This window comes from Podarcis pityusensis (genome assembly GCF_964106645.2).
Source record: "Podarcis pityusensis genome assembly, chromosome: 1".
NCBI classification, from domain to species: Eukaryota; Metazoa; Chordata; class Lepidosauria; order Squamata; family Lacertidae; genus Podarcis; species Podarcis pityusensis.
Window position 1 is genome coordinate 18,025,520 of NC_138028.1, and position 13,270 is coordinate 18,038,789.

Here is a 13,270-nt window from a genome sequence, read left to right on the forward strand (position 1 = left end):
CTGCAAAGCGTGTTCTCCTTCATGGAGAGCACATGTTGCGGTGGGGTCTAGCAAGTCATCCCTCTGTTGCTGGGCGGGTAAGATTAGATGGCCACGTTTGCGATTGGGCTCCTCTATGTTGTTGGGGAGATTTTAATGTTGCTATTCCTGATTGACAGCCTATTAGCTTTATAATCCCTGCGCGCAGCGTTGAGCTTCCTCTTTTCGCTCCCCTGCTGCTTTCTGAAAATTTTTTATTTTTTAAATTTATTTTGGGCTTTGTTTATTGTTGCTTTTTTGGGGGGGGGGGGAGATTCCTTTAATTTTTTTGGCATGTGTGATTGCTTTTTTATTGCCTGTGTTTTTTTGTTATAGGAGGAGGTTTATTTTTAGGGTGTTCCGAGCACTGCCAGTTTTTCTTTTGCAAAATAGGTATTTTGTGGAGCCCACAGCAGTTTGTTAGGTTTCCAAATGTGCCCCTGGAACCCAAAAGGCGTTTCTTCTGAGTCCTGTGACTGTACAGTATTTGTAAGACCAATCCTGTATATTCAGCTCTTCCAAAAGACCCATTGCATGCAGAGGATCCTACAAAGTCTGGGTTGGGGTGGAAGGAACAATAAGATATCCTAAACTGTATAGCATAAAGTAATAGGACGGCATTCAGGCTTATTCACAAAGGCCTATTTAAGAAAAAAGCCCTTGAAGCAATTCTTGCAAAATGTTACCTTTATTGTTAATACATTTTTTTCAAGTGTGTGTGTGTGTGTGGGAGACAGAGAGAGAGAGAGAGCGCAACAACCCTATCAGGTCAGTTATTGTTTCCATTTTGCAGAAGAAGACACTGAGGCTGACTTGGATAGGGCTGCTTAATTAGTCCATAGAAACAGTTGACACTATCCATTGAATCAAATCAGGTAATGGCTCCGAAGGCAATCGTAACAGGCTGTTATTGCTCTTAGCACAATGCTGATGGGTATTCTTTGAAGATACATTCAGGAAAGCCACATCAGACCTGCCTGTTATTTTGCTCTGCAGACAGACTCGGTTGCAAAACATATTTAAATCATTTGAGGAGAGACAAGCAGGGTGGGGAATATAAATATATATAAATGGCCTCAGTCTTGTATACTTGAAGGAGTGTCTCTTCCCCCATCGTTCAGCCCGGACACTGAGATCCAGCGCTGAGGGCCTTTTGGTGGTTCCCTCACTGGAAGAAGTGAGGTTACAGGGAACCAGGGAGAGGGCCTTTTCAGTAGTGGCGCCTGCCCTGTGGAACGCCGTCCCATCAGATGTCAAGGAAATAAGCAACTACGATGCTTTTAAAAGACATCTGAAAGCAACCCTGTTGGAAGTTTTTAATGTTTAATGCTGTATTGTATTTTTAATATTCTATTGGGAGCTGCCCAGAGTGGCTGGGGAAACCCAGATGGGTGGGGTATAAATATATTATTATTATTATTATTATTATTATTATTATTATTATATTTAAAAAGGTAACCTCTGGGTTTTAAGACAACCCTGTTCTAAGTCAGGCTATAAGAATGTATAAACAAAATTGCCCTCAGTTCTTTTTTCTCCCTTTTCCGCTGACCCTCACTTTCTCTTTTCTTTTTCTTTTTTGCTTACCCACTTAAAGCAGAGGCTGACCATGTGGAAACCGCCATTGCCCACGAGGATGAGACCCTAGCGATAGGAGATCCGGTTGGGCTCGGCCTTGCGACGGGTGGAGCAGACCCCGACCTATTAACCTGTGGACAGTGTCAGATGAACTTCCCCCTGGGAGACATCTTGGTTTTTATAGAGCACAAGAGGAAGCAGTGCAATGGCATTGGTGGTTCCTGCTACGAGAAGAACCTGGATAAGAGCAGCCCTCCCCCATCATCACGCTCCGAGCTCAGGAAAGTGTCAGAGCCGGTGGAAATCGGGATCCAAGTCACGCCCGACGAAGAAGACCGTCTTCTCACGCCTAAAGGAATTTGCCCCAAGCTGGAGAACGTTGCAGGTACAGCATGTTTTGTTGTTTTTATACATTAAGTCATGTATGGTCTTCCACCACTGTCCTAACAACCATCCTCTCCTTTTCCAGAGAGAGAGAGAGAGAGAGAGACTTGTGGAAAGTCCCGTTAATTCTTAAGACTTCTGTAGTAGCCAGGGGTGGGGTGGGGATCAAACGTCTGCCCCATGCTTTGGAGAACCCATTTCTTTTCAGGCTTCTGTGGAACCTGTTCTAAATAGGATTTCGTTCCATGGGCAGTAGAGGGCCCTTTGCCAATCTGATTTTTGCGAGGGATGGCTACTAGCTTAGGCCATGGTGCGCATCAAGGTGGCAGGTTTCTGAGCCCTCATTTGGCAACTGTGATAATGCTTTCTCTCTCTCTAGAAAACTCACCATGATGTTGTTAGAGTAAGTGCCACACTTTTTAACAACAGGAAAAGAGGTACTGCATACCATTGAGTACCCCCTGGAAAAAAGCACTGGTGCTACATGGGTAAGGGGCTAGGAAAGGCTGGGTACCTCTCCCCTACTCCCATCTGCGACAGGTATCGGCCTGCTCCATAGTTCACAACTTGAAGACAATCTGCTTGGCGATAATGCTGAAAGCCTCACTTAGAAAACTTGGCTTTGGAAAGGTCTCACCTGGACAAAACACAACGCCAGCTTTTCAGAGACGTTAATAAATGCAGATTTCTTCTTTGAGCTGTAAAGCACGTAGCTTCCAGACGAAGGTAGCACCTCCATTAACTAGAAAACAGGAGAAAAATGGTTGAGGTAGGCTTTCTGCAGGGTTAAGCACCCTTAGAAGTAAATATCAACCCACTTTCCAAGGCAGACTGATGTCTGGACTAGGTAAAGAAAATGTATTGGCTAGCTTTTCTGCTAAGCTCATCTTGATCACAAATGTAGATTCACCCTCTTTGTCTACGCAGGACAGCAAGTCAGAAGGGGATATCCTTTGATGAGGTGGGGGGCTTTTCTCTCTAGGGGGCTGCATGCAATTGGTGGGCAAAGCAATGGATGCACCTCTTGACTTTTGCACAGCAGGCTACATACCCAAAAGCAAAAGCAAGACTTTTCCACGCCCTCTGCGTTCTTCAGACAAGAGGCGTTATCATTGCTCAGAGGCACATCCCAGCTAGGCAAAAGCATTTGAGGAGGTTGGGAAGCAGGACACCAGTGTGGTACATGACTGGGGTGTGTGTGTGTTTGTGTGTGTGCATTCTGAGGGCTGGAAAGTGAACATAGGAAGGCCACTTTTTAAAAAAACCTTTCGATTTAATATTTGTATGTTGCTTTCCCAACAACGTTGAGCTCGAAGCAGATTGCAAGAATAAGCAAGCAACATTTCCACCAGTTTTAACTGTATATCCCAAATCGCAACAGCATATGAGCACAAAGCGAAAGCAAAACCATTCCACAAACAACTGATGCTGGTAAATACAGGCTCATAATAATTCAAAAATAACATTTGCCCCCTGGGGGCTTGAGTTTCCTGACCCCTGCCCATATACAGTGATGTGAGGGGGTGAGGAAGGGCAGTTGCCTTTGGTGGGAGGAGACGTGAACCTGAACAACAGAAATGTGTAGACCGCAAATAAGAAATGGCTTCCTTTGTTCTCCCCGCCACCCCTCAGTGAAACCTGTTTGTTGTAGTTCCTGTAGGTTCTTAGCACCCTTGCAACTCTACTATTGCCAGGTGTCCGCCACAGTTAAATTGGTTTAAAACTGGATTAGGTGTGCGCTTATAGACAGGACAATACAAAACTAAACAGGTGCGCTTGTAAGCTGGATGTGTTAAGGTGCTTGTGCGTAGGCAGAACTGATCTCATTGGTTTTGGAAGCCCTTGAACAGGCCTCTGCCATTTCTGATATTTAAGTGCCCCATATGTTCCTAAATCTGGAGCAAAGAAACGAAAGAGAGAGAGAGAGAAAACCACAGCACCTTTATAAATGCTTCACCCCAGAAATGAGTTTCTGCGAAGTACAGGGTGGAAAAAACAGCGCGAGGTGGTCTGAGGCCAGAAGATGACAAGTATGGTGTATTTTCATTTCTAAAGTGCCTGGACGTTGCGGTGAAATTAGTTGTGTAGGTCAAAGCTGCCCTGAGGCTGTCTTTACCATGTGCAGCCAACACTTCTTCAGCAGATTGCCACTGGTCTTCTTAAAGGGTTATTACGGAAAGGAGGACTGTGGCATCCACCTGGATGAGCACCTTAAAGAAATTGCCTTGAACTGCGCACAAGGCAGGATAACTTTTTTTCTTTTTCTTTAGCACTGGGCGGCCATACAAAACTCTCCCGGTCTCAAACCAAACTGAAACTAGTCCTGACTTAACTGTGACAGCTCTGTAGCTGAAATGAATTGAATATAGCTTCGGAATAGAGAATCTGGGGTTGGTTTGTGTTTGGTTGTTGGTATTTTTAGAAATGAGTGGGGCTGACGCCTCTGCTTCAGAATTTGGCTTTCTTACAGTCTTGAGATTTTACGGCAAGGGAAAAAGAAGCTTGGTTCTTGGTATCTCCAGGGCTGGGGGAACCATAGTCTGGGCAGTGCATCCTAAAGCCAAGTCATAAGATGTAGGGAAACAGAAGCTGCCATATTAGACTTGGATTACTGGCCAGCAGCAGATCTGCAGGGGACAGCCTGGGAGATAGTAAAACATATCTAAGCTTAGAATGATATGTGGGATAACTTTTTACACGTGTGTAATATTAATCTTGCAGTGGGTGAAATGACTGGGTACATCCCCGCCGTTGCCCTTGTACATTGCAGATCAGCTGTTGCATCCGCTTACAGGATTCTGCAGCTGATTTGACGAGTGCAGACCTAGCACCCAAATTTCTCGTAAGGTGCTTTCCTTTGCTGTATGGTGAGTTGCGTTCCAGACTGCGTCCCAGCCTTTCAGAAAAGCAGGTGCCTGTTTGAATCCTTGGCGGAGTCTTGGAAAGTAGAGGTTATTCCTGCATTGCAGGGGGTTGGACTAAATGGCCCTTGAAGGTCCCTTCCAACTCTATGCTTCTGTGATTCTAGGTGGAGTTGCGTATGGTTAGAGACGTATACTACAGTGCGGTCCAGAGCAGTTTTCCCTTCCCATGATTATCAGAAGCCAAATAAACTATACACTGGAAAAAAAATATAGCCAAATGACATTACACTCATTAAGTTGGCACACATTTCAAAATACCTAGCGTAGATTTTTTTTTTTTTTGTGGGGGTCTCAGTTATAGGACCCAGCCAAGCCATGACATCACTGATTGTAGCTGTCACATGGTAACATGTCATGCGCCTTGGCTGGGATGCTGAATAGTTCCACAAACTTGCAAGAGCTATGTGATACTGAATGGGATGAAGTCACTCATCCTTTCTCAAATTTGCCCTGTAAGTTTGTTTGTCAGGAAAAAAAAAAATCTCACACGTACTTATTCTGGGCCAAAGCATATGTAGATGTGGTGTTAAATGGATTTTTGCATTTATTCTTATTTTTAAAATGGCAAGTAGCAGCTGCTCTCGCTCTGTGTGTCATTATTAGAACTGCAGCAGTTGGGAAAGGGGTAGTTTAAACTTTTCCTTCCCTATTGCTGTCCTGAAGAAAATCTCTCCTTCTTAACACAAATAGTAATTGCTAAAAATGCAGCTGTTAATCTGAATGATTAATATACCAACTCAAATGTCATTAGATGTTAATAAAAAAACATGAACCTCAGAAATTTAAGAACGGGGGGGGGGGAATAATTGATCAAGGAGCGCAGGAAATTTGTATAAATTTGGAATTATTTTGGTGTTAATTGGAATCTGTATAATCGGCAAAACTGTGGTAATATTGGGTAAATATTGGAAAATTAATATAAATTTATTTTGTTAAAAATGAAGAAAACCTCTCATTTGAGGCTGTTACTTGGTGAATGTGGGAGTGCTTTTGCCTCAGTGCTTTGAAGGAGTGATCTTCGTTAGGGCAGGGCTGGGGAGGAAAGTGTTAAGCACCTCCACCCCATCTGCTGCGGTATCGATAATAATCACACACACCCTAAGATGCACGTTGCATGCAGTTGTGCTTGTCTGTTGTACACGCTGCTGCAACCAGGAAAGAGAGCCTGCAATAAGACTGCACAGCTAGAGAATCAGGAGTGAGTCTGCCTCACACCTTCATGATGTCTCTGAGATGCAAACCATTGCCTTCTCCCAGAGAAAGGAATAGCATTCCTGGTGTCGGATGTTGGGAGCCAAAACCTCCTTGCTCCTGTGCACGCATAACCCACTAACCGGTGAAGCTTCTGCAAACATACAAACGTTCTCTCCAATTCAAACCTCCCATCGGAAGACGTTTTGCCAGCCACGTTGCCAGCAGGTGCTGTGGAACTCGGTTTTGCCCACCTACACAGGTTTTGGGGTTGTGCTAACTTAGGTTTGTTTCTAGCACACTTTTGCAATTGCCGTGGCAATTGTGGAGGGTTAGGATCCCCCCTCCCCTGAAAAAAAGGAAAAAAAGAGAGAGAGGAGGCAAAAGGAGTAATAATGATAATAAGCAAGCACACACAAGAAAGAAAGGGAAGAGCTGGAGCTCTTTAATCTTTCTCCCATGCTAAACCAAAGATCAAATGGAAATAAGCCGGATATTTCGAATCTGCAAATAAAATAAAAGAAGTGGTTCGTTTGACTCCCCAGCCCCATTTCCTTGACACAGGATAAAAACTCCCCCGGTAAATAATGGCAGAAATAAGTCATTCTCAAATTAGGGATTGAACTCTGAGATAAAGAGGTCTGCAGTGTCCTATTTTAGTGTAGGGTTTTTTGCTCACCTTCTACTCCCTCCTTTTGCTCCTTTTACTTCCTTTCTTTTTTTTAATAGCAGAGGATAGTTTTCAATAGTAGGATAAAAGCTTCATATTACAGCCATGGAGGGTAGCCATGGAAAAAAAAAGCCCTTACAGAAGTCATTCACTGAAAAGGCTTTAGTGGGATATACCAAGCCCCTTATTTATTTTTCAATAGAACGGCTTTCTGCATTAGCCAAGAAAATCAGAATCTGTATTTAACATTAAAGGTATTTCCCAGTGAGAGGCTGTAGAGCATTGTTGTTAGATTTGTTTAAAAAAGAGACTAAATACGATTTCATAAAAGGGAAACTTAATCTCTAAGGCAGCTTTCTCTCCCCCCCCCTTTTTTTTGGTAATAATGCAACAGCCTACAATATTTTCACTTTCTATGCTACGAAAGATATTCTTAGCTTTTTCTGTGCTGCGACAGGAAGAATGAAAATTTCTTTATTCCACCAAGAAATATGTAAAATAATCCTTTAGAAGAGCGGGGAAGATATGTTTGTTCAAAGCATTTAAAATGTTATTTTAATCAAAGGCACAAAACAGCCGACATGCTATGTCAGCTAAAAGGAGACTATTACATTTGAACTGCAAACTGCGCTCATCTTTTTTCTTTTATTTCCTTCCCCCTACCCCAGCCCAACCTCTTTCCCCCTCCCTTCCCCAGCACTTTGAAACAAATTTAGAATAAAAAAAAAATGAATAAAAAAAGAAGAAGAGAAATAAAGATTAAAGAATAAAGTGTGTGTTGAGGGGGGAACTTCAGGGGCTCAAATGTGTAAAAGTAATTTAATATGGCGGAAGCATTAATTATTTTAGCTTAATTGAATTCTGAGGACTGCAGCCGTTGCATTTTTGTTAGACAAGCTCTGTTTATTATTTCTTTGTGTGTAGATTAACAGTAAAGGAAACATAGATAACTTTCACTTATTTATTGTAAAATAAATGTGTCAATTCATGTGTAGAGCAAGCTGTTCAAAGATAATGGAGTCTTTATGTTTGAAGAGTGGGGAAACAGAAATGGGAGGGGAGGGGGCGAGAAAAGAAAAATAGAGATCTGTGAAATGCACAGTTGCCCTCACAGAGCTACTTACAAAGCTACTTTTCTCAAACTCATGTCATGTTCCTTGATCTCTTTTTACTTAGAACGATTTGTGGATGTTGCTGCATCTGCCTCTATAATATAGTTCCTCTGGCCGTGTGGAGCCAAGAAATGTCAAGCACTGAGTCAGGCTAATTTTTGCCTGACTCCTTTTTCACGGAGTCTACAGGCTGGACCTGCGAGAGGACGAAGGAAGGGGGGAGCAGGACCAGCTTGACCCTAAAAGGCAGACTAGGAAATACTAGGAACTCAGATTTCTAAGCAAGACTCCTTAAACCAGGGTTACCAGTTGCCAAAACCGAATGCCTCGTTACCATTTTTGGTCCAGACGGCTCAAAAGTCGTATTGTTTTTTTCTTGCACATAGGACACTTCGTTCTGATTGTGCAGATAAAATATAACAGATTGAATTCTACAGGATGCGTTGCCAGTGTGTGAAAATGGTCAAGATCTAAGGCATGCGCCTCTAGACGGTGGAGTCATTAGGCACCATGCCGGCTCCTGCACCTCTTCACTTGGTCGCAAGTGGCCAGTAGCCAGGTGCAAAAAGCACCTGGTGAATTTCAAGCGCTGACACTAGGCGGCATCGAGTTCAAGTGGCATCGAGAGGCAGTGTGCAAGGTTGGGCGTTCCTGCGTGTTTCTGGCCTAGCTTGCATCCCTTAAAATGGAGGGCGTCCCAGAATCCTCGGTGGCATGTAGGAATGTTCTCTGATGTGTAGTTTGCTTGTGAAGGATGTTTCTGCTGGCAGGCCTAGAATGGCGGAAAGTTGAACCATAAGCTGATGCTTCTAGTCTGAAAGATGAGGACAACGGTGTTTCTGGCATCAGGGAGCTAAATTTCCATCACTTAGTAATGTATTGAAGTTGGCACTGCATCCTTATCTTGTGGCTTTCTAAGTAGGGCGTAGGGCTATTTCACAGTGCTACCTATTAGTGGTGACATACTTGGCTGTGGTGGTTGGTCAAGAGTGTGGAAATCTACATGGCTGCAGGCTATGTCACTCTGTTGAATACATGCCTCTTGCTTTCCACCCACTTGTGATTCTGAGGCCAAGCCTTTATTTCCTTGTTCGTCCTGAATGCTGCTAGTAAACTCAGCTACTAAGTCTGAACCTCAGCAGGCTTGAGCAACTTCGGGGTTTACAGAAGTACAAAAAGGGGGGGGGAATCCTAAAAGGAATAATAATAATAATAATAATAATAATAATAATAATAATAATTTATTTATACCCCACCCATCCGGCTGGGTTTCCCCAGCCACTCTGGGCGGCTTCCAACCGAACATTAAAAACACAATACAGCATTAAACATTAAAAAACTTCCCTAAACAGGGCTACCTTCAGATGTCTTTTAAAAGTCAGATAGTTGTTTATTTCCTTGACATCTGATGGGAGGGCACCATCACTGAGAAGGCCCACTGCCTGGTTCCCTGTAACCTTACTTCTTGCAGGGAGGGAACTGCCAGAAGGCCCTCGGAGCTGGACCTCAGTGTCTGGGCTGAATGATGGGGGTGGAGACGCTCCTTCAGGTATACAGGAAGGGGTGAAGGAACTCTGAAACAGCTGGACTGAGCATATTATGTGGGTACCAAATGCTTTCTTGAGAGTGTGTGCGGAATGGAGTGCCCTGGAAGTCATCCCAACAGGCTGGATCCTTGAAAAGGAGAACTCAACTTTGCAAAATTTTGTCTTACGGGCTTGATTTATTAATAGCAAACATACTAGTAAATGTATGCAAGTTCTAGAGTCGATTCATATTTTCTGATTTACAAAATGTGAGCATCTTTTAGTCCAGAATTTCAAACACAGCCTTCGCAACAGCATGGACATATGTGTTATGGGCAAGGTCTTTCTTTTAAATCAGCTGAACCTAGCTGTGCAAATCCCTCTTCGCTGTCCCTCAGATAAGTCATATGTCTCTATAATAAAATGCAGTCTGGTCAGTAAATTGGAGAGGTGTTACCAGTATTATGTGTGGGTCCCCCCCCCCCCCCCGCATTTTGTGTTTTAACTGTATATGCACTTATGGCTGCAAAAGAATGGACACACACACTCTGCCTAGTTTGCAGTGGGAATTCCAACCACACTTTGTAACTCGCCTTCTTACTGTCCAGACTTAAGCCCCACAATTATTTTTTCTTGCTCTGCATGTCCTGTTTCTGCTGACTTCATATTTTTTATCTTATGCTATTCCATCTCCCCTCAAATTTCTGTGTTGTCTTCTATGTTTATTTTGAGATTCCCACTCTCATTCTTTACAACAAAGAACATTACATAACAATAACCTTATTGCGTAAGACCAAAGGTCCATATCTGCTCAGTGTAGCTATTGTGGCTAAAACCTGCTGATAGACTTATCCATGGCTTGTCTAATTCCTTTATAAATTGCCACCACCATCACTCACTGTGTCTTCGCCCTGTTCCCCATTTCACTTTTCCTAAAATGAGCATGCTCCTCTGCAACTGGCTCTACTCATTCCTTTCTTTGGACACATCCCTGCTGTAGTTGCAAAATTGAATTGACAGTAATTCCAACTCCCTGGTACCCCTGGGAACTGCGAATTCTGTGCCTTGGGATCTCCAATGGAAAGTTGTCAGCACCCTTGCCAAGCTACGGTTCTCAGGAATCTTTAGGAGCATCCATGTCCACTAGATTTGTATGTGTCTTAAATGTTTGTAGAGGTAAGCCTTGACTCCCATCAACTTTGACCAGCATGGCTAATGGTAAGGGTTGATGGGAGCTGTAGCCCAACAACATTTGGAGGACCACAGATTCCCCATCCTTGCTTTGTCTTCTGCTATATTGCTGCTCATGCCTGATGCAGCCATCCTCTCTCTTCCTACCTCCCAGTTATCCTTTCTCAAAACCCACATCTCCTGACCTGCTTTCCTTACAGCCTCATTTAAGGCCTAGCTTATTGCTGCCATGTGGTGTCATTTAAAGCAGTGTCTTATTACATGAGTTTCACCGCCCTGTTGCAAATATTGGGAAAGAGAGGTTTATAGTGACAGGCCAAAAAATTCCCAGTCTGCATAGTGAGTTTCATTGCTGCAGAATAAAAAAAACAAAAAAAACAACAAGATCAGGAGTGGGGAACCTGTGGCCCTCCAGGTGTTGTTGGACTACAACTCCCATGATTCCTCATGCTGGCTGAGACTGATGGGAGTTGAAGTTCAACAACATCTGGAGGGCCACAGGTTCCCCATCACTGAGTTAGGTGTAGCAGCTGGAAATGGTTTCCATGTGATGTTGGTAGTATGTCAGCCCGCTGTAGGGTAGTGGATAAGAAATTTCTGGATGAAATGTATTTTTTTGGCAGCAAACCACTGTTTTTTTTACCTCAGCTCCTTCTCTGTACCAAAGCAATGCTGGCCTGCTCTATAGGGCTGTTTTACTGAGATAAATGTATATGAAACACTTTCTAAAATTCTGTATGCCTGCTATGTATTTTTATTCTGGGCAATCTGCCGTTCATAACTCATCCTTTTCCTAGTTACTGAACCAGTTCTTACCAATCTTCCTACCCAGACAGAATAGTAGCATGGTACAGAGGGATTTCCCCCCCTTGTTTGTTATCAGTGTTTTAACTTTGGGGATGCAACAAATTTGTTTTGTTACTTTTTCCCTAGTTTCATATCTTTTTTTTCTTTTTTAAAAAAGATAATTATTTGTTGTAATGCACCTAGAGAACTTCAGGATGTGTGGCGATGCATGAATGCTATAAATAAACAAATACTATTTCAGACTTCAAGTGGGCAACAGTATGTTTCAATGCTACCTAGTATAAAATAACTCATTGTACATATGTTCAGGAAAAGGATTCTAGTTCAACCTTCTTCCTCACATGTGAGCAGAGGGAATTTTTAATATGAGGGAGCATTTTTAAAAATGCCCCCCACATTTGAAATGGTGCTGTCCAGCAAAAGTTGCATCATGTGATTGCCCTGACCATGCATTTTGGCGCTTAGAACATGGAAAGTATTGTGTCATGTATATGTGTTCGGTACAGCTCCTGTACAACTATTAACCAGCAATGGCAGTAACAGAGTAGCAGAGCAGTGCTCCTAGACTTTCAAACGTTGCTCAAACTAGTAGTGCGAATTCATTAGTCAGCTGTGTTAATTGCTGCAAAGGTTGCAGAAGATATTACACAAAGCCCACTTTTATTATTATTATTATTATTATTATTATTATTAACTCAGCCCACCGAAGCAGCATTCTGGACTTCATGTGTACTAGAACTTGATATACATGGTGGGAGAAGAAAGGGAGATTGGCTGGGGTGAGGGGGAAGAGCGAGCGTGACTCGCTGTCAAATGGAGGATTAAACTGCAACCCCTGCTCTACGAGTGCTCGTTTTGGCCTTTTAAATGGTAAAACTGCCAGTGAGAGGAACGAAATAACTCGCATGTGCTGGGAGCTAGAGATAAACACTGCTGCAGGTTGCTGTGAAAAGAAGCCATTTGATATATTTAGAATTGTTATTTTTCCTCCAAATTAAGATTAGTTAAAATCCATGTGTGTTGCGTGAGTGATTGTTAACTCAATGGCATGGATTATCCTTTCCTCACATCATGACAGCTAATTATTATTGCTGTCTACCCAGAGACATTCACTTACACTGTGTACCATTATGGATCCGGGCACCCCATATTAACATTTAGGAGTCAGACAAGCCACGGTGGCATCTTAAGTGGGAGAGGAGAAGGAGGCAGGGAAGGCGTTCTGCTACTTGGCGATGAAAAGAGCCCTTGTCTGAGGGCCTGTTATGCCAGGCAGGTTTGGAGCAGGTGGTCAAAGAAGAAGGCCCGAGCTGGCAGCCAGAGTTGGAAATCAGTCAGTGTGGACAGGTTTCTCCATTTGTTTGGGGCTGAGCTATTGACAAGAGTTGGACAAAAGTCGGGAGTTGTCCCAGAACCAAGGGACAAAGTCAGGCATTCAAGCCCAAGGAGTACACCAAGATAAACGGGAACTAGGAAGACCATCATTGCTTGAGCAAAATCCCAGGAAGTCCTTTATAGCTCTTCCCATTTAGAAGGGCCCAATCAATGGTCAGACTGGGTGGGCAGGGCCACGCCAGAGCCTAGATTACTTTGCTTTCCTCAAACATGTTATGATGCTGACCTAATAATGCATTACCTCAGGACTCCTTATAACAGGCTCCCTCAACCTCGGCCCTCCAGATGTTTTTGGCCTACAACACCCATGATCCCTAGCTAGCATGACCAGTGGACAGGGATGATGGGAATTGTAGTCTCAAAACATCTGGAGGGCCGAGTTTGAGGAAGCCTGCCTTATAACAACCCCGTAAGGCAGGGGAAGGGGATCCCTGGCTCTCTAGATGTTGTTGCACTCCAGTCCCAGCCAGCATG

At 43.4% G+C, this 13,270-nt stretch overlaps 1 protein-coding gene across 9 annotated transcripts in view; it reads left to right on the forward strand.

Moving 5' to 3' along the window:
- BCL11B (BCL11 transcription factor B) overlaps nucleotides 1-13,270 on the forward strand; it is a 164,331-nt gene that overhangs the window by 19,526 nt on the left and 131,535 nt on the right. For 5 of the 9 annotated variants that reach the window (XM_081017939.1, XM_081017945.1, XM_081017938.1 and 2 more), the window contains exon 2: nucleotides 1,616-1,981. In XM_081017939.1, coding sequence (XP_080874065.1) covers nucleotides 1,616-1,981 — 366 coding nt within the window. The remainder of the gene's footprint in view (nucleotides 1-1,615; nucleotides 1,982-13,270) is intronic. The other 4 variants (XM_081017940.1, XM_081017946.1, XM_081017942.1 and 1 more) reach the window with 1 other exon arrangement.